The following is a 25,202-nucleotide window of genomic DNA, read 5'->3' as shown; positions in this document are numbered from 1 at the left end:
GAACTAATTTGCATGAATCTAATCCACGTAAAAAAGGCGTTTTCAAATGAACATTAAAAATGGTTGGTAGTTTAAAATAACTTATGTTTGGTGACATCATAAGTGTTTTAATATTACATGTACGAATAAAAATGATACTAAATTCAAGTCTTATTCTGTACAAAGTACACTAAAACGTGTTACGAATTCATAGCAACTATTTTAAATCGACATTTAATTCACACATTTCAAATGACTACTATGAATAATACAATATTTATGGGAATATTGTAAAATTAAATGATTTTATGGGAGAGAAACTTATCTGAAAATATTTAACATTCAGTATTTTGGGGGAGATTACTTAAAAGGATTTCACGACTTGAATTCCATGGAAAATCAATTGAAGATAAATAAATTTTCCCTTTGAAAGCAACTAATGTATGAGGCATTATGCTATAAAGTAATCAAATATTGTATCTTCACATAAATGGCTCAAACAATAAGCCAGAAGGTTGTTTGGCTTGCCTATGAAGCAATATTAAGTTCTATGTTTTGCCGCACAAAATGCTATATGGACAATATCGTGTATGGAATTCATGTTTTATTACAAAAGAAAGAAAATACTCTTGAAAAGTATAGATCTAAATAATTTACCAACAATGCTTTGAATACAGTAACTCCAATATTATGAAAACATAAATATACAATCACAAATAAAACATATATGAAATCTTTTTGTGAATATAAACTTTTGGAATTCATTACAATAAATATATACAAATAAATGCAATCTTTTCAATAAAATGAGATCGATTGACAAACGATAAAAAATATCAACATTATGTCAGCATAATATCAACATTCTATTTTTAGAGCATCATGATCATATAAAGGGATTGACTGAAAACAAGCGTTTAATCATTTGGACGCTTTTGGAATTATAATGGATCATTAATATTATGCATACATTATAAAAAATTCATAAACAATGAAGGTAAGCACACCTGTGGTAACTTACAAAACATGTTTTCAATTTCTAAGTTTAACATTCTTTCAAGATGAGCTTGCCCTTTCTATATTTCGGAACGGAAATGACGAAACGTATTTGTTACATGATGGAAAATCATTTTCAGAAAAGGTAGTGGCATAAAACATTTTTACATGTATAACATAATACGTCAAATTTTCAAGTTGACAGATGTAATATAAATTAATGTGGATGTAGCACATATTCTTGTAGATAATTAGTATTAACAAAATGATACTATTTCCGAATAAAAAATCTTGTAAAACTATTCAGTAACTACTTTTTTCTGTTTCTTTGAGGTGTAAATATATGAATACAATTTGTATGTTAGTACACTCCTTTAACAAAACATTGAGTTACTCCCCCTTGTGTATATGCCTAAAAGAAATATATCAAATAAAGAAAACATAAAAAGGTGATAAATAGAAATTTCTATAAAAGGAACTCAATGAAAGTTTAAAATAACAACAACAATAATAATAAAATATGGAATATAGAATTAAAGACATAAAATAGTTTTCCTTGAATGAGTAAAGGTTTATAATTTGACTTAATCATCTAAAACTAGACTAGTATTTAAATTACTATTTGATATGTTACTGTTTGAATCTGTTGTCAATTTAATGTCATCTTGGTAAGTTTTCGGTTCATGATCGTACAGTTTTGGATCATCAGCAAACACTATAGAACGGTCATCTAGTGGATTTTCCTCGTCATGGCTGTGATTCTCGTTGTCCTCGAGAAGATGGTGGTCGTCATGGGATACAGATGTCATGACGTCACCATTTTGTGAGCTGTGAGATGTCGTCCTCTTGTGCGCTTTTGGAAGGTTTCTCAGGGAAACATCCATGTTTTTAAACGCATTTAAGAGAAATATTCCACAACATATAACCATAAAGCCTATGATTGCTCCAATAATGTCTTCTGTGCTCATAGTTCCGAATTCTTTGAACATGACCAAAGAGAACATCACAGCGCATGACGTAAATAATACGTAATAAGTGGGCGTGACTATCGCTGTGTTAAAAGTGTCAAGAGACTTGTTGAGGTAAACAAGCTCAACTAAGCTACAAGCAATCACAATTCCCGCCATAACATAGGTTAGAAAGTTTGTGAACTCGTTTCTTCCATTTATGGTCTCCTTAATGGCAACACCAAAGCCCTTGGCCCCCATGACCGTGAACGACCCGAGGGTCGAGCATACTGTGACGTACACAAGCACATTCTTTTGTCCGTATTTTGGAGCAAGGAAAATAACTGACACTAAAGCTATAGCAATGAGTGCTACGGACAGAATAATAATTCCTGAAAATAAAAAACGCAAAAATTGACTATAAAATTAAATGAAATATATATTAAATCTACATAAATCCAAATTGATCATTTATGGTACAAATAATGCTAACATTTTTACGAAAGACGAGTATGAACTAATTGTAATAAGAATAAATTTTCCGAGACGAACATACAAATAATAACCTAGTGGACCTAGTGTCCACACCTTCAAATAAATACTTCTTCATTCAATAAGTTAATTAATATTAAGAATATCTGAGGTAAGCTTTTAAACACCTTAATAGAATAATGGTCTACAATGGAAGGTTTATAATATAATAAATAATCACATAGATAGTATTTAATATAAAAACATAACAACAAATCACGAAAGAATCATTATATATATATATATTATATATATATATATATATATATATATATAATATAATATATATATATATATATATATATATATATATATATATATATATATATATATATATATATATATATATATATATGTATATTATTGGTAAGTGTGAGATACATGACAATATTACACATTTTATAATACTGCACGTTTGTAACGTCACTTTTCATTGGATAATCATGACGTTTATATAGTTTTATATACACGGCTGTAGTCAATTTATAAAGAATTCTCACTTTTTTCTCTGAAAAAGGAAGTTTGCAGTATTATGAATTCGTTACAAAGATTGTTGACAGGTCAAATGGCCGAATATAAACGGTTGTTTGCAATATAACCCTCACCTTTCGGCTCGGGTTATATATACAAACAACCGTTTATATAGGGCCATATAACCTGTCAACAATCTTTATAACTAATAATATAACAGATAATGGTTCTAGAACAAAATATTATTATTCATCATATAAATGTTCATACTAAATCACTAAGAATTTTGTCAACATTTTTTTTCAAGCAGTATTTTATAAGAATATCCATACGATACATTTATATTGTTTTTATCAATATCTGAAATATTTATGGAAAATGTGCCCATTTTAGACCAATCCACTTTACTAATTGATTTATTATAAGAATCAGGTTAAAGCAAAATAAACGTAGTCTTCCTAGATGTAATGTATATATGAGCCACGCCATGACAAAACCAACATAATGCGTTCGCGACCAGCATGGATCCGCGCAGTCTGATCAGGACCCATGCTGTTCGCTTACAAACCGTATAACAAGTAGAGAAACTGATGCGCAGGCTGGTCTGGATCCATTCTGGTCGCAAACCCATTATGTTGGTTTTGCCGTGACGCGGCTCATATATATTAAACGAACAAACCTGGCTCAAGCAGACGGTCTAGCAGGTCTTCCATGGTTTGAATCTCTTGCTCTACCGGAGAGTGGACGACTATGAGGGTTGACCCGAGAACACACAACATGCAGCCGAGTTTGCCTAACAGGTTGAGTTTCTCCTTCAAGAAGTAGGACGCCATCATTGCGCTATAAACAAATATAATATTGAAATGAAAACATCTTGGTTACCAAGTGCTAATTATTCTTACGAAGATAATCCGTTTTCTTGAAACGTGACAAACGTGCAAAATTTCTACCGGAAGTGGTCGCATGTAATCGTTACAGACAAAGAAGACAATTATTAACACTGAGGATACAAAATATGTGACATTTTGATATAAACGTCGACTTTCAAATGTTGACTAATTAAAATTTAGTTTTTACTTAGATGCGTAAATATCTTATACAAGAATCCGTCCACTTATTAACTAGCCTTCCATGCATGTAAGTGTTGCACTAAAATGCATTTTTTTACAATCTCTTAGATAGATTAACATTGATTTAATGGTACAAGACAACTAAAGCATATACGATAGTAAGATAAGTTGGATAATCACATATGAGATATCTTTACATATGAGATGTAAAAACTAAGTATGTATTGTTTACTTCTATATATGAAGTCTTCCAAGCTGTTACAAGCATATCATGTTATTTATATGTAAAACTATAATACATCTTAAATAAAAATGTAATATATCAAAAAAGGTCTAGATATACTATTGTATATAAACTCGTATGTACATTTCAATTTAAACAATATAGTTGATATTTGAATGCAATTACAATAATGTCGTACCTATAATAACAAGGTAACTGTACTGGTTAAAGCATTTGTGTTTGTTTTAATAATATATAAGTTATAATCATTTGTTGTTGTTTTTCTCTATTTTGTGTGTGTGATGTGTGTGTGTGGGGGGGGGGGGGGGGGGGGTTGCGTTGCGTTGTAGGTTGTTAGGTTGTTACTGCTGCTGAAAGGTTTTAAGACAAACGATATTATAAATGTTGCCTGACAAAGTTTTAGATTAATCAATTTCATGTTTAAATATGCTTAGAAATAAAGAAGTTAAAAAAAGAGTTATACTCATTGGTGAATACCTTGTACATACCTTGTTATTACACTGAGGGCTCCTAAGGGTGTGACTAGAGTTGCAGGGGCAAACAGGTATGCTAAAAAGTTCATTATCTCACCAACAATCACTGAAAAAGAGAGAGACCATACGTACATGCTAATACCGAGTGTTCATCAGTAGTTAATAGTTACAGGTTACATTACAAAATTATGTTTTTTTACAAAATGGTTTGATTTTCTTTTGCAGTCCTTCCAATGTTGGAAGGAAAGACATTATACAATATATTTCCATGTAATAAATATATCAATCTTCTATATAGAACATCTAGCAACTGTATATCATCAACAGGTAGACTTTATATATTTTGTATATATACATTGTCACAGAAAAATAAAACATAAGCTGTAGTTAGGGCTCGAAATCCGGATATACATTTTTACTACTATAACGACAGAGTAAAGCGGACAGATTGTCAGTGAAAAAAAAGTTTTCTTAAGTGCATGTAAAACAGATTATAAGTAAACTTTGGAAATAAGAAACATATGTTGTTCTCTATGCGTATTTATAATTATATGCACTGTTTTTTCCTCAAACATGCTTTATATCCCGGAAAACGTATGCTTTCATTGTTCACGAGTTTAAACAATTTAATCAGCCATAAAACACAGATTGTGTACATGATCAATTTGTACAGCTGCACGATATGCACGTGTATACTTACTTAATATCATTCCCATCCACCAGAGAAACTGTTTCAGGTAAGCGAAACCTCCGTCTCCTGTAAAAGTTATGATTTATATATAATTATTATTACAATGAAAGAACAAATACACTTAATAACAGATTTGTAGTCCAAAGAACAAATGTTATAGAGAAGTATTAAACTGCGAGAATGAGATGGTCTTACAAATTCTAGTATTAACAAAATATACATGTAAAGGGTTTCTGGTATCTGCTGCACAAATTAGGGTATTTTTTACCCTTAGTGGAGGAGATTTTGGTAAATTACCCTCTTCTTCAAGACTGTAAGTCACTTTGTATCCACGAGATAATTTTATTCTACCCTTATCTCACAATAGAAAAATTATAATTCAGTTGGTGATTAAAGATTTATGGAATTATTTTAAAGAAGTCAACATACATGTATCTGATAAAAAGTGCAGCATGGTGCGGTACACGACTAAGTTAAAGCTATACTATGCTCATTTATTAGTAAAATATTTAAAGCTAAAATCTATAAAAATCTATAAAATTCTTATTAAATATGTCTAATGTGAATAAAAGAATGAATAATCTATGTATGGGAAGCTGTGTTCCTTATTAAACGTCAAATGAAGTTGGTTTATCCTTTTGAAAACTGTTGGTTTTTTAATGACACTATATATTCATATTGTGACCACCTATAGTGTGTAGAATTTTAAGCATCACAGTCATATCTACTTTGCATGAAACCAAAACATGTTTATTTTATAGTAACAAAGAGACTGTGTAGCAATTATCAATATTTTCTAATATCAAAATTTTAATTTGAGCATAGTATATCTTTAAAGTAGCTCAAAAACGATATACATGTATAAGACACGAATGACTCGTGTTCTGAGTAGCAAAAAAAACAGGAATAATGTAAGACCTATTCACTATATACCGGTATGTTATATAAAGTGCAAATAGTTTATCAATATTTATATTCAAGAGATTTTCATTTAATAATATCTATAGAGATTAGAACATTTAATATTCTCGTATTGATCCGAAATCCCATAGATATAAACCAGTTCTCTTCTTTTTTCAGACCAAAAAGCTTTAACATAAATCTTTGAAGCATGTATTCAAATATTTAAGTTTCGATCTAGAGAAATTTCAAGTTTGACAAATGCCTTGATCTAATGTCCTACTTAATCATGAAATAACCTATGGCATATAAATACACGTTAGACAGTAAGCAGGGAGCTACACATCATTTTGTTGATGTCAGTACTGGTAGTTGGTTTTACCACCACCACCATCATCATCATCATCAACAACAACAACAACCACAACAACAACAACAGCAGCAACAACAACAACATCATCATCAACATCATTATCATTATAATCATCACCATCATGATAAGTATTGTATTATTTATATCATTATCATCATTGGTATCATCATCAACATCATCATTATTATAATCATCATCATCATGTTTAAAATCGTATAATTTCTTATCATTATTACCTTTGTTGTTATCATTTTTTATCATCTATGGTACACAACATTGGCAGGGGACATAACATGTTAGAATATATAGTACGGTGAGAATAAAATAAATTTAAAAAAAAGTTCAATTTTTTTCATTTTGTCGGAATTTTCACTGATGCAAAAACACACACAAAAATGAAATAAAAGTACTAATGAAGACCGGACTGTCCCTTATAAAAGAGCAGATTGTCCCATATAAAGGAGCGGATTGTCCCATATAAAAGAGCGGTCTGTCCCAAATAAAAATGCATGCACTATATGAATCTAATTCTTCTCTGAAATTCAAAATATTTATTAATCAAACCTACCGGCACGTGAGCCCTTTTGAGAGGCATTAAGGAGTCCCTTCTTTTTCAATATAAAACTACTTCCGGTAAAGCACGCGGAAGTTATTGCAAGCGCCAGACCGATCCAGAATTCTCTAAGGGCTTCTTCTCGTGGCATATGAGTCCATAATGTCGTTGTTGATATGTTTTCTGTAGTATTTATAGGCAACATTGGCGTTGTTGTAAGAGGTGTAGACATGGTTGTGTTTGTCGCCATTTTCGTTGTCTTTGGTGATTATCTTTATTATTGTCTGAAATATAAAAGATAGTATATGAATAATAGAGTTCTCCAATTTGGGTTAATATAATATACATGTAGATTGAAAGAGCTTGAAACTATAGATATCTAAATGTATATACATGAATTGTTTTTCTCCGTTATGAACAGGATGCATGTTTGGTACCCGGTGCTAATACAAGGGTGTGAGATATCTTTTTTCTGGTGTTTTGGTCGCAAACAATATTTCTAAGACCACTCGTCCTCGTCCAGTGCCATTTTCTAATGCTAAACAATTACAGTCCTTTGGAGGAAACAAGTTAGGAAAAGAGACAAATTCATGAACAATGGATGGATTTACTAATTAGATATTGCCGTAAAGTAAGGACTAGACACACTGTTATAAACATGCACGTATTATCTTAATTTTCCTTTACATCATTTACAAGTACATTGCTCATATTTTTAGTAAATAAAATATTAATTTCACCTGGACTTGAACCAAAGTGTAATACAGTAAGTTCATACTAAACTTTTATAACCTATTGTTGCAATCTCGTATCATATATCAACAGACGCTATAAATGGTTATATAATTTGATATAGACTATCAAATACGGCGACAGGAAGAACGATAAAAAGAGCGAATACACTGAAACCTTTGTGTGAAACAAAAAACATAACATTTTCTTTTGATAACATATACCCTATTCTATATGTATATGTGCTTTTAGGTCAGTGTGTCATTGTATACATAGAAAAATATACTATATATTTGGGTAAGTAGAATGTTCACGGTGTTAAATTGATTTTAATGAGGAACAAAAAATAGAATTCTATATATAATGTTTAGCATGCAAATTATGGCCTTAAGTTACAGGTGCGTCATAATTCATAATGTTCAACATATGGTGGCGACTTATTACAAAAAAAAATATTATAATGAGCTTTCAAAAAGTATCCCCAATTTTATTTTAGCAATTTCTATTAACAAGGACATTTATTAGTCAGGTACAAATAATTGTTCATTACTTAAATATTTCAATTAAGACAATGGTTGCTATTGGAAGTTTCGTACACGTCATAGAAGAATAATTTATTCTAAAGGCGCGAAATGCCTCAGAAATCCATACTTTTTAGTTCTTAAGAAATATCAATCCTTTGTTTAATGATGTTTTAATAATGAATTGAGAGCATGTTACAAGAAAGTAGCATTGAATGGGCAATAACGTGTCTTAAAAGTAGCAAAATGTTAACAAAGTGGTATTTTGACTTTCATACAAAATACTTATACACTATAATTATACCAATAGCTGGCAGAGTAAAATTAGAAAAAGATTGTTTATGTATATGAGTATTTTCTTTTCGGAAACTGTAACAAAAATACCAAAGAAAAAAAAAGATTTTGAGAACTAAAATTGATAGTTTTTCTTAGGCACAATGGGCCTTTAATGTGTTTTATGACGAACATCGTAATGCTATGGCAAGATAACCGAATGTTAACCCAATATTTAAAGAAAGTAATTCCTTTAAAATTCCAAATCAATTTAAAAAGTGGTCAAAAAGTCAAGTTCTCCACCTATTGGTTTTATCGTTTTATGACAAGGTCGGAGAGCTTGTGATCTTTTCACAACAATACATAAAAGACAGTACCATACAAAGTAAATTCATTTCCTGAACAATGTATGACATGGAATAAAATCGTTATTTTATGGATTTTGAAATATAATACAAAGTGAAAAGACTCTAGTATCGGAAGGTTGTGAAGAACGCCTGCAGACTTTGTATTGATTTCATCAGATTGTTTTCTGTACAGAAAAGGGTGGCATTAAGCCATGCGTTCTTAATGATAACAATAAAACAATCAAAATTATATTCCTGGTTCACTTGGAAATAAAATGATTTTTTCTACGGTATAATCAAGTCTTATTCTTAGCAAACATCATGATTTTGTTGTTGCTGTTGTTGTTTGGTTGTTTTAATGTCTGTATATATTCTTATGTTTAGAGTTAAGAAATATTTTGTCACATATACTATCATACATCGGCGGTTACCTGTTACCTGGCTTAAAATTATATTAGCAGTGTAGTGACATATCCCCACAAGAACATTGCAACTTCTTTCTAAAAAGCAGTGAAGTGTCTCGTATAAGAAAATAAGTCACATATGGGTATCGAAATAGGGTCAATATCATATCATAAAAAAATACTTTTTTGTACATGCATTGACCTCCTCACTGTTAAACCGTACCTCCAGAAAAAAAAAGACATTACGAACACCAAAAATATTAAACTTTAACCATATTGTGAATAGAAGTAATCTGTTGTTGGCCTTAATTTTGGATTGTTGTTTCATAAATACAAGTTGAATCTCAGTTGATTTAATATATGTAGATCTTCTAATCGAGCCAGTAAGGTTGATTTTTTATTAAAATCAAATTGTTTCAATATTCACGTTGTAAACAATGAGTCATCATAAAAAATATGATACGATATTTTGTGACTTGATATTAACCAACCTTAGTATCCACATCTGTCAACAAAAGACATTTTGAATTTTGTGTTTGTGTAAAAAAATAATTCAAAGATTATTCTCTAAAAACAAGCTTTTACGAAGTTAAATTTTTGCTCGTTATATTACCGTTTTGCTAGGATGAGTTGAATGCGTGCATGTACTATAGTTTGATGACCTTTGTGGTACTATATCCATTTAATTATTTATTCTTCAGCCAGCCAGCTGGTGGCAACATATTGTACACATCTGACTAGTGCATGTCAAGATCAGCCTTCAGTTGGTACTTATTTTTAATTTCTAAATTGATAATCAGAGATGGTGACTGGTTGGACGATGAACATAAGTCTATTTAAATATTTAGTATGGTGGGGGTTTAAAACAAATACGCTCGTATCATACACCTAGCATTGTTTGATATACGTTTCCTACTTTCATAAGATATTATAACTAAATATATTAAGTTTGTAGGCTAATTTTGATGACCAATAATGGGTCATGTTCCGTATCCAAAAAGTGTGATATGAGTTGTTTTGATCAATTTCAAGGAAAGAATTCCCAATTTAAAGACAAGAAAATTAAAACAAAATGATTTTATGGTCATTTTGTGACGTTTTAAATGCACTGTATTACAGCAAATTGTATTTTGTTTTCACCCATAATTTCAAAACGTGAAATCTAATAAAAGGATTTGAACGATCAAATATTTTTTTTGGCTAATTTGGTAAATTTGAATATTTTAAACAGTTCGGCGAGTCTCAATTTTGTCTAAATTGTTTCCAATTCAGAGGGTAAAAAAGTCATGTTCCCGAAATTGTGACGGGCCGTGAGTTAAAAACCATGTTGTCTGTTACCAAATCAACAGCAGTCATTACAAAACCAAAGACAAACACTCTTATTGATTCGAAGGTCTTGCCTGGAAGCTCTTAAAGTTCATGGGGTACCTGAATCAATATTAGATATCGGGACACATCATGCAGGAGTTACAATCGATAGCGTTACGAAATGTATCCCGTTACCCGAGTTACTTGTGTCTATATATGCAATGTAAGGTTTGTTACGGTGTACCGTCAGTAAACAAATACTGGCGTAACAGTATTGGAAACCTTGATTTTGAACTTTGATTATTTCAAAACTGATCGGCTCTTTCATTTCCAAATATAAACCGTGTTGCTTAGACAAAGCTTCAAGTACAAGGTTAAAAGTGCCAGGTTACAGTTGAAAATAATCTTATATCAAATACATATACAAATATCATAAATACATGCCAATGTGGGTGTTACAAAAGGAGCGTTCAAGCACGTATATCTAAAATATTTTAACATTTATTTTTTTACAAACTGCCTATGTATTGTAATAAATTATCATTTTCACAAGATACTTCATATTAACGCGTCACACTGAGTAAATTCAAAATACAAATGTATGTCATCTCTATGTTTGACATCGATCTTGATTTCTTTCTCACTTTTATATCTTGATTACACCACATTGTAGTTTTATATACCTTACAATATTTGTTAAAAGTATGGTACCTGGCGCATGATTCTAAATTATGAGCTAATGATAGAAATAAAAACTAGATACGGGACTAAAATAGTATTGTTTATATGATTCATTGGTGTGTCTTACTCATTAGGTTGGTTACATATATCATACGGAAACAGCAAATGAAGTCATGCCGTTTACAGTATAAACACCGACCTTCTCCCTTGAAAACCGAAATTTCAAGAAAAAAAAGAGGCATTTTGAACACAAAAGTATTGGATTTTATCATTTTTGCAAAACGTTATGATACAGTCCCTAATTTTGCATTGTTATTTCGGGAAAAACAAGGGAAAATGCGACAGAAATGTTCTGAAAATACATGTAAATATCTTTTCATGAAAAATGCGGTAACAATAAAACGTGTCATTCTTCAATGTCAAACGGAGAGATTTCTAAGTTATTTTTGTTTCTAATTTCCAAAATCGGAAAATAAATAAATATCATGCCTGAAACAAACGCGCCGCTTCACGATTGGGAGACTGGGCCGGGTGCTAGGACAGGGGTGTTGGGGCGGAGGGGCTACGTAGTGTTTAACTTGTTGAGGAAGGAACTGGGTTACACAGTGTTTTATTGCTGGGGGGAGATTTCATTATAACAGCTAGTTTCTGTTATACATTTATATCAACATATACCTGATGGCCGTTATTTGATCCTATATATTAAAATGATCTACATTGACAAATTAGCCTATCCTCGCATTTATACATCCCACGGTCACCGAGGCTCACCGTCAAATATTTTATATACTTAGCACATTATAAATGATAATGTTTGTAGATTTGTGATGTACATGTATGTGGAGTATTTACATTTGGTTATCCCGACCTGACTCATTCGTTACACATGTAAATTTATCACAAGTTAATCGGTGATTAACCATTGTATTTAAGGATGGCCAGCGTGTATCTTTAGCTTGATAAAATATTTAAAGAAACAGGGAAGTAAGTTTCTTGTTATCATATCGTGTTATCATACTCTTAATTGAACATGCGTGTTAAGATATTTTAGGTTTACATTAGATATTTATCTAATGCTATGTAAAAAGATTTTTGCCGATGTAAAACTTTTCATGTAAATTGGCTCAAATAACATTTATTCTAATACATCGTGTTAGATATCGTCTTGAACTGATTCACAAACCAAAACTTATTTGTTTAAAAAAAGCAGGTACATACATGTAAGGTTTATTTTTATGTTAATATATTTACTTATCAATTTTTCATACCATCGGCTAATTTAAACGCACTGATGACTTTTTGGATATCAAGTAAGTGAGAGAGAAAAAATCGTATAAATGAAAAGGTATTTACATTTGACCTATAATCTCGTTAAGTCATCTTATAATCGGCCTGTTGCATAATAATGGCCTTACGGGCTATAAACATTCTGTAAGGAATACAAATTCCTTGCGATTGCCCTTATTTCGTGAAAAATCATTTTACCTATCCTCAATGGGAAGGTTTCTTTTTAAAAGACATTTTTCAGTAAAAAGTCACACTATGCATGTGTAGTATACTTATCAATGGTGGGTGTACTATTTCAATATTTACATTACATTTGGGTATATGTTCACCGAAGCGAGATAAAATATTCCTTTCAAACTAACGTTATTAGTTATTCATAAAAGTCAGGCTTGAGTAATTAGAACAAACGGGTATGGAATTGGTACTTAAATCCATTGGAAGTCAGCCAAAGTAACTGATCAAATTTGCATGATTGTAATGGATGGAAATGCAATATTGAATTTAGGGATCTAATAACTCTTGATACTAACGTGCAACCTTGAATTATATATGGATTGCACGTGCTTTAATGTAGGCAGGCTATTTGAAAAAGAACCGTATAATTATGCAATGAAGTCTGAGGTCATTTTATGTGACATTTATAATTACTGTCATAATCGCCCGAGAATAAACGTTAATCTGTTTCAATTTGTATGGTCAGGTACTGACTACTTACTATACACAATTTAAGCACCTCAATTTCAAATTTTGATGACGATAACTTGATTGAGTGTAACTTTACAAAAGGCACATTATGCCTCAGATATTCATATACATTTTTTTTAACTCTTAAGGAATGTCAAACATTTGTTCAATAATGCTTTAATAAATGAAGAGAGCATTTAAGATGTTTAACAACTGAAGAAAGTATGGCTGAATGTGCAGTAATGTAATGTGTCGCAAAGGTAGCAAAATGTAAACGAAGTAGTATTTTGACTTCCGTGCAAAATACTAATTCACTATAATTATACCAATTGCAAAGTTAACAAAAGTAGCAAAATTTGGTAAACCAATATTTTTTTCGGAAACTGTGATAGGATACCAAAAATAAATCTTTTGAGAAATGAAATTGATAGCTTTTCTGGGGTATAATGAGCCTTTAATAAGATTGCTGAAGGTATACTGGTCTTGACCAACGTTCTGTTTAACATGGTAACAACAATATGCTACCATGTAGCAGCAAAAAAGGTTTGTTTCTTGTAGCAATCACTCTATTTCTGGCATCGTGCACTTCCCTTATAATATCACAGACACCACTTGATTGAAAAACAAAAATACCAACTCTAATAGTTTAAATGTGATGGAATTCGTACACTGATAAGTATTAATACATACATGATGTATGGTTATGCATTAAATACATTGAGACATAAATGTACTGTACATTTAAGTATACTGTACATTTAAGTATACTGTACATTTACCAAATTGTCTTAACTATCTATTAAAATCTAAAACTATACAAAAATACCTTATAACATTTTATGTATTATTACATACTAACTAGTATTTCCTTTGTTTGATTTTGAACTACATAATTATACGAGTCTGTAATGTAAAAGATGGTTTACGATAACAAATAATTTATATCTCACCTGCAGCAGTTTAAAGTACACATTTATTGTTATAAATCAAAATCATAAATCCATGAAATGTCACTTTGTGTACTTTCAAAGAAAAAAATGTTATCGTTTAATAAACTTCAGTAGTTTTTCTTTCTTTTTCTTATTCAACATAAAATCCACGCTGAATAGCGGTTATTAATAAATTCACAGTTAAGTCCAAGTAGTGATTATATATTATTTTCAATCGGAATAAAATCGTCCTATTTTAAATCGGAATCGAATTACAACTAGGACATTTTTACCTTTCGGTACTATAATTAAGTTGAAATATTTAAACTAACAATATTTTTCACGAATTACTAAGATCTCCCACACATTATTTGAAAATGTCTTTATGATATCCAGTCACCACAGAGTCAGTAAATAGTCCACATTACGGGTGTCATATGCAGGGAACCATGATAGGAATGTTTGAATACTTAAAATCGATATACAGTGTCATACAAAGCCAGTATGTTTTGAAATATTCGTATTAGTTTCGCACCTGGCGTATCGCTTTGTTTGACAATCTATTTTTAGAATTATACAGGTAAAGGTAGGTAATCGTGTAAGCGCTGTCATAGCGACCTTTTGTGCGATCTAAAAAGGCTTAATCAACGAAAAGAATTTGGAAATTATCAACAAGACGAGTCTTGCAGCAAACATATTATTTAACGTTATATAACAACATAAAGCCATATATAACGGTTACGCTTTTTCTCCTTAAGGCTGATTAATAATCCAAAAATAATCTTTTCGGCAGATTTTATCGCTGTTTATGCCCGTTTGAATAGCTTTAACATCGGTTTGGACATTTTATTATATCTGTATTTTTTACATGTAATTCAATCAACATTTTTGCATTTACAAATAAATACAGTTTATCCATTCTGTGAACTGTGCAATTTCTATAATAAAATAAAATGAAGATTTTCGTTGAAAAGAGATTCATTTGTTTATTTGGTGAATAAATTCATGTAATTTGAAGGACTTTCATTCTTTTCTTTCTTTTTTTGCAATATCAGAATTGTGTAACATACAATGTAATATGGAAACTATTATTATATCGAGAATGCATGAAATCTTGGAGACGTTACGTATTTCCAGAAGAAATAGAATACATGTTTAATGTTCAGATCGCTGTGCCCATGCGTTTTATTCATTTATCTAAAGGCACAGTCGAAAACCTGTACCAGAATTAAAGAGCACCCATTAATGTTAACAATACATATGCACATGTATAATAAAATTTATTTAATTCAGTTCAGCCAATAGTTCTTATTTAGTGATAAAAAAATTGAAAACTAACGAAATGTTACAACTGAAAAGAAGCTACAACGCATAACAAAACGAAGTGAAGGGAATAGCCACTTTGCCAGGACGAATGCAAATACTGTTTACCCAAATGTCTGTGGCAATTAATCTTTTATTATTTACAACACCCTCTCGTTAAAAATTATTCGTTCGTCAAATTTGAATAGAGCAATTTTCAACGTGTGAACAATATCAACGTTTCTTTGTCACGTTTTTATTACGTTTTACCTCAATATGCCTTTCAATAGACAGTATACGTTTTTTACTCTATTACCAATGATACAGTTTAAGGGGAAAATTGCTGATTTATCCTTGCAGAGAATAATCTCTTAACCCATTACTTCATGAGCATTTTGTGAAAAATGGCATTCATTGAAAAGTCTCCCGTTACAAGTTCAAATTGCTATAAAACTATAAAAACTGCTTCAATACTAATCAAACTTGGCACAAATCATTACTGGACCATTGCCTTTGCAATTATCTGTTACCATGGCAACGAGGGGACATCTCAAAATTGCCAAAAATCACTATTTTGCGTTGATATTTTCCATCAAAATTGATTTCAAAGTGCTGCAACTTCTCAATGGATTGAGATAGAGTCAAATGCTTTTCAGCGTTGGTTACACGTTACCTTAAGATCGATCTGGGGTCATTTTTAGCCTCTCACAAGTCCAAAATTTTCTTGGCGATGAGGTTGCCGCCCCCTTCAAACCCCCCAATCAGAAGGGGGCACATCCGCAACCCCCTGATGTATCTTTTGATTTGGGGGCCGCGCCGAAAAAAAGGTAACTTTTTTTAACAACATTTCTCAAACAAAAACAAGTGTTGGAGGCCTAAATAAGGCATTTTTTCACCATTTGAGACAACAAGAAAGGGTGGGGGTGAAAAAGGCGTTAAAAGGCGTGTATATCGCGTAATGGGTTAAAGGAACTCCACTGAGGCCCAAAAGACTAAAAACAATAAAATTTGATTTCTTACATAGATCAACTGGGCACTTATAACAGAAAGATAAACAAAAGATTATTTAGCAATATACACAGAAATGAATTAAACATCATATTGTATTCTTATTTTATTTCAATTATTCTAATTTTTTTTTGCTATTCCTTGCCCGATTTTAGTGAACAACATTGCAACACATTTCAGTGTAGACCTACATCAAATGGAACATTAACCCCGAAAAATTATTTATAGTCTTTATTATTCCATATTGAGAATTGTTTATCACCTTATTTCGCCGTGACATCTTGTGTCAGTTCCAGCACCGTGCCTTATATACAATAATTCTTTCTTATGAAAAATTAGTTCAGTCAAAGTTATTTTCTGCAAGGTGAAGGTGGTATGGTAGACAGACGATCAAATGTCCACGAGTTTTACGTTAAAATGTTGAATTCTGTTTAAGCCGGTGCTGGGGTTGGGTGAACGGTAGCGTCCTTTCTGACTATTAACCATGAACAGGCTCAATCAAATCGAGCCTGCAATATTTTCAATTTAGGTGTTTTGGTCGTACATTGTACTTTAAGGTTTCCATTATTGACTATTTGTTTTCTTACAAAATGACCTTTCCTCGTCTTATTAGAGGTATGATTATGCTCTCCGAAGGGTGAGCATACATAGTCGTCGCTTCTGTCCGTTCGTACGCTTTCTTGTCCGGGATATAACTCTGAAACTATAAGAGCTATCAACATGAAACTTTGTTTGTAGATTGATCTCATTGGGTAGAAGTGCGGTGCACAATAACCGTAACTCTGTCTTGCCTAATTTTCGCGTTATTGTCCTTTGTTTATTTTTACACTTTAAACATTGTCCGGGACATAACTCGGATACTATAAGAGATATCAGCATAAAACTTTGTAGGTAGATAAATCTCATAAGGTAGAAGTGCAGTGCAAAAGAACAACAACTGTACCTTATCTAATTTTCGAGTTAGTTCCCTTTCTTTATTTTTGCACTTTGAACTTTGTCCGGGACATAACTCTAAAACCATAAGAGATGTCAACGTGAATTTTTCTAGGTAGATATATCTCATTTGGGAAGAAAAAATGCAAAAAAAACCCCATAACTCTGGCTTGCCTTATTTTGGAGTTATTGGCCTTTGTTCATTTTTATACTTTGAACTTTGTCCGGGACATAACTCTGATACTATAAGAGATAACAACATGATTTTTTTTAGGTAGTTCGATCTCATTGGGTAAAAGTGCAGTGCAAAAGAACCATAACCTGCCTTGCTTAATTTTGGAGTTATTGCCCTTTGTTCATTTTTTCATTTTGTTTTTTTCCCGGACTTAGCTCTGAAACCATAAGAGGTATCAACATGAAACTTTGTAGGTAGATAGGTCCTATTGTGTAGAAGTGCAGTGCAAACGAACCGTAACTCTGTCTTGCTTAATTTTGGAGTTATTGCCCTTTGTTCATTTTTACTCTTTAAATATTGTCCAGGACATAGCTCTGAAAGTATAAGAGATATGAACAAGACACTTTATTGGTAGATAGATCTCATTGGGTAGAAGTGCAGTGCAAAAGAATCATAACTTATTTTGGAATAATTGCACTTTGAACTTTGTCCAGGATGTAATTCTGAAACTACAAGAGGTATACTTTTCTGTGTCCAAAACTTATTCGGGGACAACCGGTTCTTGTTTTTTTATTGTTTTCGTTGTTGTTTTTTTCTTTTGCATTAATTAAGATGTTTTGACTTTGCAACACAAATCAATCGCATATTTGATGCTGTATGAGGTTTCAACATTAAGCAGTTTCAATTTTTTATAGCACGCCCTTTCTTTTGTGGTACAACATTTAGTTATCAGCACTGGTAAAGTGGTTGATTGCCACCACTGAAAACTGTCTAATGGTAAAAGGTGGTTGCAACTGAACTCAGTAGAATATGGATTCAAGCCTTACTTGGATCAAGTGAATTCTTTTCTTATTTCGGAAATCGCTCCATAATGGAATTGAATGGAAAGCAAATATAGTTTTATTTATTATAAAATATGAATATCCGCACCCTTAACTTAAAAAAATATCATTGACAATATTTAATTTTGGTTTGTCATTATGAAAGTGTCTTTTAAAAGTATATTTACGTTCGACAGGTGTCTTCAAAGAACAACTTTCCATTAGTCGCTTAACCATTTCGTGACCAACATTGAAATGAAATTATAGCATATGTGGTGAGAAATTCAGTAAAGCACAATTTTTTTAATAATTTTTTTATTAACAAATCATGTCATGAACATATTTTATCAATATAAATAGCATGTATTTCTAACAGTTAAAACTTATGCCATTATCCAAATCTTTGAAATTAAAAAAAATGTCGAGTCGTGTAAAAGTATAAAAATAGTAAGTACATGTACGAATAACAGCTCTATAAATAGACATTCGATGTAAGTCATGTAATTACTCACAAAATAATGTCTCCTGCTACGGGAGTTTAGAATCCATATCACGTACTATAGTTAAAAACTTTCATTATTTGTACACACACAATGTAATTTTCTATCATGTCATTTTTAAATCTAAATATACAGTTCGCTTTAAAGGCATACACCTTCATTATACAATAAAAACTCTAGAAATCCCGGAATGAATGAAAACTAATGAAAAGCACTAGGTTTCCTAGAATATTTTGTTAATTTTGGTATTACATGTATGTATGACTGCTAATGATTCATTTAATTAAACAATGTAATATCCAGGCTTAGCATTATGCTTAAGACAATAATAAAATAAAATAAATAGACAATGAGCAAATAGCTCACGCAAACAATTTTTTCTCTCAGTTTTTTCTTTATACTAGGTCATATATTCTTCAAAAATGAGTCACTTCATTTTCAATGTATTTGACTTCTGTTACTGACAAATGTTTAACGTGCCCATTCTTCTTTTGTAAATTTATAAATTCTGCGTGTAGATCTGTTTGGCTGTCCTCAAACGCTGGATTGATATAGTACCCTTTGTCCAGCAACGGTTCCGCCTCGGCTTGCGGCTCTGAGTCACATTCACTATCGTTTTCGTTAAGATTAAGAACATAATTTGTATCCCTAGCAACCGCGGACATGCGCGTTCCTTCATTCACATCAATTGTCTTTTCGTTTTTCACTTTCGGTGACGGTAAATTCCTTAATGTCACGTCCATGTTTTTAAACGCATTAAGCATAAAAATACCGCTTACAATCGTTAGAAAGCCACATATATCACCTATAATATCTTCAATGGTCAACTGGGCAAATTCTTTGTACAATACTAACGACATTATCGTCACACATGACGTAAACATGACGTAATACGTTGGCGTCACGACGGCTGTATTGAAATTGTCTAATGCTTTGTTAAGAAAATTTATCTGAAAGACAATATTTACACCAGCTACTCCGATCATAACGTACGTCAGCCAGTTTGTGAATTCGTTACGGCCGGCGAACGTTTCCTTTAACGCAACGCCTAATCCCTTACAACCCATCACCGTTAACGCGCCTAACGTTGAGCAAATAAAAACGTACACGACAACGTTTGACCTGCCGTACTTTGGAGCAAGAAATATTATAGCAAGAGCTGCTGCCAAGATGAAAACTCCAATTAGTACCAAGATCCCTGAAATATAAGAGAGAAAAATAAATTAACAATGCTTTGAAGGTTGTAAAATAAAGCAATCGCCATGTGTACAAGAAAATAACCACATGTAATAATGCCTTGTAGAGATTATGTCCCAGAAATGCATTTATTTTTATTTCTCAAAAGCTATATAGAAATTAAGTATTTTGTATGGAAGTCAAAATTTTAACACTTTGCTCCTCTTATGACAAAATATTTCACAACTATTGTTTTAATGTTACAAAACTCTAGTTTGCCTGTTTAAAGAAGGAAAAAATAGTCATTCCTGAGGCATAATTTAATGTGCCTTTAAACTAACGTTTTCGATTACATAAAACATGTTTGGTCAACTGTGAAGAAAACTTTCAAGAAACTTTTGAAATCATTATTCTCCAGTAGGTATACTAGTATGAGAAAACTTAGTCGTAAAATACGGTCGTTGTCCCAGCAGCACCCAAACTTACAGTCTCTGGGTCAAGAGGCTGTGACTTAAACACTTACGCCACCTCTCCTTTTGAAATATTATCATAAATGCTTTGTGGTAAGACCTAATTTAACTTTTGCTTAAATACGTGCAAAAAATCAATTCGGTAAAGAACATAATTCTTGAAAACAATTCACATAGTTTACCCTCCTTGCCAGATTGTTTTCATACAAAAAGAAAAAAAATACAACAACAAAAAATAAATAAATAAAAAATACAAAAATAAGGGAATGACTAATGCAACTAAGAACGCTATTATTTGACTTTAGAATGAAGCCATATTTGTTACCATTTAAAGTAGTATGAAAAGTAACAACATTACCTGGTTCTTTAAGTTTCTCTAAAAGTTCATGCATGTTTTGAATCTCCGCTGACTTGGGGGAGTGAAGCACCACCGTGGTCGACCCCAGGACACACAAGACACACCCCAGTTTACCTAGCAGATTGAGACCTTCGTCGAGAAAATAGGACGCTAAAACAGCACTAGATGAGATAAAAAAAAACATGCCTTATCAGAGAGTGTGGCAAAATAATACGCTATTTACTGTATTAAAATTAAGTTATCTTTAAAATATTCTAGAAAAAAAAGATGTTTCTCTAACAACTTCCATTTTGCAAATAATAACTTGTGATTGAAAGCCAATTTACAAGGAATTTACCATGCGTTACTTATGATATTTTAAACATATCATAGAAAAAAAGGTTGATATACTTATGCAGTTCAATCATGCACATTTTACTTACCTGAATATGACACTAAGCGCACCAAGCGGCGTGATGAGTGTTGCCGGGGCAAAAATAAATGCCGCAAAATTGCATCCTTCCCCGAGAGCCACTGTAAAGTAGAGGACGTAAAACCCATTTATAATACACTTTTCTATGACAATGCTATTTGTGATTATTGCTAAAAACATCTATAATGATAGTGTTTTACATAAAAGCGAAAGGTTTCCTTATAAACAAAAATGTTATTCTGAATTAATTAAAATGACCTTTCCTAATCTTTCAAATTTAGTTTGCAGATACTCCGTCTGTGATATATTTCAGACTCGGGCTGATGAACGGAAAGAACCAATAACATTTCGAAGCTGCCTCACAAGATAGAATGTCGACGTCTCTAATGGAAATCAAAACTACATAATAAATTGACAAGAGGGTGAAGGCCAATGATGGTCCTTCTATCCGGTCAACTAAGAACAATTAATGTAACATATACATGTATTTAGATCTTGCAGTAGATATAACAGATCGTGGAAAAAACTACTTAAGTAAGTATTATAAATAATTCCATGGTATGTTTTACTTACTCAACAACATCCCTAACCACCATTTCCATTGCAGCAAATATTTGTGACCTCCTTCACCTGTCATATTAATTAAGCTAATTAGATAAATTGACACATATACATTATAAAGTTATGTCTACATTCCAAAGCTGTCGTTACTAGTATCAAGGATAATTGAATCATAAAAAACTCCAGAAAATGAGGTCAAACCTTATTTACTTTAATTTACAAGTAAACAATCAGTAGTAGGTATATTTATAAAAAAAATCGCTACCGAGTCTGCTTACAATATGTCTTATCGTGAACGCTAGCTTAGGATTCAAACTTTAAGTATTTACTTGCCTCCAGTGCCAGACGTGCCAGTGCCAGACCGTTTAAATACGATGCGTATACTGCTACCTTATTTCTATTATTGTTTTATTGTCCACTAAATTAGAAAAAGCCTAACTTCGGCAGAAAATATATAGTGTAGAAAAAACGATCTTACCTGCACCAACACCCTGCTTAGCGGCCGATGCACGAAGTCCGAGCTTCTGTAGAATAAAACTCGTGCCAATAAAGAAACTCGAACCGACCGCAAGACCAAGACCGATCCAGAAATCTGTTTGCTGTTGCTCAGGTGATTCTGTGTAGTAAAGTGGTGTAGTTATATTCGTGGTTGTAGCGGAGGTCGAATTCGCCATATTTTTGTAGTCAAATTAGATAGCACATATTATCTCTGAAAAAGGTAAAGGTAAATGATTTCCAATTTTCCGAAAACAGTTGTAACAAACATCAAAAAGATAAAACTGGTCGTTAAACTAAATTTAATTTAATATAACATGGTGAAATTATTCCGTTCCTGATAGTAGATGTTTTCAAACTTCAATAATATAAATTAGGGTCGTCCGATCGATTTAAACGGTTAGTTATTGTACAAAACGATTACCCTGAAAGTCTTAACTATTCTAATCTGATTGACAGGTGTGTATTCAATTCCCTGTCAGCACAATTTGTTTTCATTGGGTATACAAATGTTGTTATTTTTACTCGGTTAATACAAACATATTAATTTAAGATAATTTGGCATATCCGGTTATTTAACCTTTAAAATGTTACAACTTCTTAATAACTGTAGTGATAATACAATTAATAACATAACACACGAAATTACAATAAATACGATATATTTCTGGTTATGTTTTACGTAGCACCAACACAGTACAAGTCATATAGCGACTTTCCAGCCTAACTGGTGGAGAAAGACTTCAGGTGACCGTCTGTGATTTTTTTTCAGACACAAACGAGCACCTGAGTAGAACCACCGACGTTCCGTAAGCTAGCTAGATAGCTTTCTCTCATGAAAGAATCCGAAGACAATTGCGCGGCTCGAACCTACATGGGTGAGAGACAAGTGGTTTGAATCCACTCGGCCACGTACGTCCCTAATTTCAATATATTAGAGATATCAAAGCGCAGTATTTAGTCTATAAAACAAAATACGGTGGTACAATCAATATTTGTTTGGTTAAGGGGGTACCGGATACTAATTATATCTGATCAATAATTAATGATCGGATATCGACCTGGGTCTGACATAGGGAAGTATAGATCGGTGCGTACGATTACATGACACGATAAGTTAAACATTTACCTGTAGGCAGAAATGTCACGCGTTGACTGATTCTACGTGTCTTGTTACAATAACGAAAATGGAGAGCAAACGGGAACAAAATCCATAATATTTTAGTAATGACTGTTAATGAATATCATATATAACAAAGCTACCTGATTATTCCATAAAACTAAAGACCTACCTACACTATGAAAGAATAGGTTTTGATTCAACAAATTAAAGACAGACACGCAAAACAATACAGCAATAATGGGCGAACCGTCATGCACGTGAATCATATATATTTGTATCTCAAAATGAATCCTACTATTTTGAAATGTATGTAAATACTGTTATGTATGTAAATATGTACGTTACCTTAAAATCCAGTTCAAATATATAAGTAATAATCTCCGGAAAGAAATGGTACTTAATTTACATTCATTTAGACATTTTTAGACATCCGTTCTATCCACATATTATACTGCAATGTAAAAATAAACATTGACACAGTATTGAATTTTAAGATATTTTAAGATCTAAACGTGTCGGAACTGGAAAAGAGGAATTAAAGATCTTTTCTTAAACATTAGCACGGATTAAGTCATAAACACACGCAAGTCCTGGTTCATTCAATAAGACTAATGTAAAAATATACACACATGACTTGGCATTGAAATGTTAGTCGGCATTCAATAGATATCGATCATAGACTTATTGAAAAATTGATACAAAATATAATTGTAGTTTCAGTTAAATTTAAAAAAATGTTTTCTATATACATTTGATAACAGCTTGTCATCAGTTGAATTTTTAGAGGAAAAAGACTTAGGTAGTTTTTGTTACATTTATCCTTATACATTATTTACACGGGAGTCATGGTTACCGTACTATGCGTATATCTAAGGGAAGCAATCTATCGTATTAAGTACTTTTAGTTGGATAATCAAGCTCATTTCTTTCCCCTTATAAGCAATTTCAATCTACATAACTTTAAAAGATAAGTGTGAAAAATAAAGTGACTTAAACTTTAGAAGGTTAACATACCAAATCTTTGTGTGAAACACCTATATTTTTCGCTTTCGGATCAACATTACATAGATTTATAGATAGGAAACAAAACAAAACAAAAATGGTAAAAAGTGAACCACAGACGCCCAGTTCCGTGCATGTGCTAGTCTAAACAAATTTATTTTAGTCAATTGTGTTGGAAGCTATAAGCTGATTGAAACACTCTCGAATCCGTGCATATGTTAAAGACAGATTTATCTGGGAAATTGTACACGAATTTTAAATTGTGTATGTGAAAATGCATTCTATAGAAACCTCCATTTTATATGTATATTTCATACAGAAAGCCACTCGGGGTTTAGGATTATTTTCAAACTTCAAGCACCCAGTCGCAATTTCTGACGATGGAAAATTAAAGATACAATTCAACACAAATAATAAGTACTGGCACCTAGTCATGGTCATTTTTATAAGTTCGTTTGAAAAATAGTATTAT

General features: G+C 31.9%; 1 protein-coding gene across 1 annotated transcript; it reads right to left on the bottom strand.

The window, feature by feature from the left end:
- Positions 1-1,434: 1,434 nt before the first annotated feature.
- LOC132746599 (magnesium transporter NIPA3-like) lies at positions 1,435-24,381 on the bottom strand. The gene is made up of 13 exons (XM_060735804.1): positions 24,074-24,381; positions 22,589-22,819; positions 22,123-22,179; positions 21,560-21,650; positions 21,138-21,298; positions 19,992-20,310; positions 19,458-19,494; positions 11,069-11,095; positions 7,244-7,487; positions 5,412-5,468; positions 4,727-4,817; positions 3,604-3,764; positions 1,435-2,314 (listed from the first exon to the last, which is right to left on the bottom strand). Exons 2-13 carry the CDS (start codon positions 22,782-22,784, stop codon positions 1,560-1,562), a joined length of 2,196 nt encoding a protein of 731 aa, XP_060591787.1. The 5' UTR covers positions 22,785-22,819; positions 24,074-24,381; the 3' UTR covers positions 1,435-1,559.
- Positions 24,382-25,202: the final 821 nt, after the last annotated feature.

The sequence above is a fragment of the Ruditapes philippinarum genome, unplaced genomic scaffold, assembly GCF_026571515.1.
Source record: "Ruditapes philippinarum isolate M1 unplaced genomic scaffold, ASM2657151v2 ctg226_1_1_1_1, whole genome shotgun sequence".
Lineage (NCBI taxonomy): Eukaryota > Metazoa > Mollusca > Bivalvia > Venerida > Veneridae > Ruditapes > Ruditapes philippinarum.
This window is presented reverse-complemented; position numbering and strand designations above follow the sequence as displayed.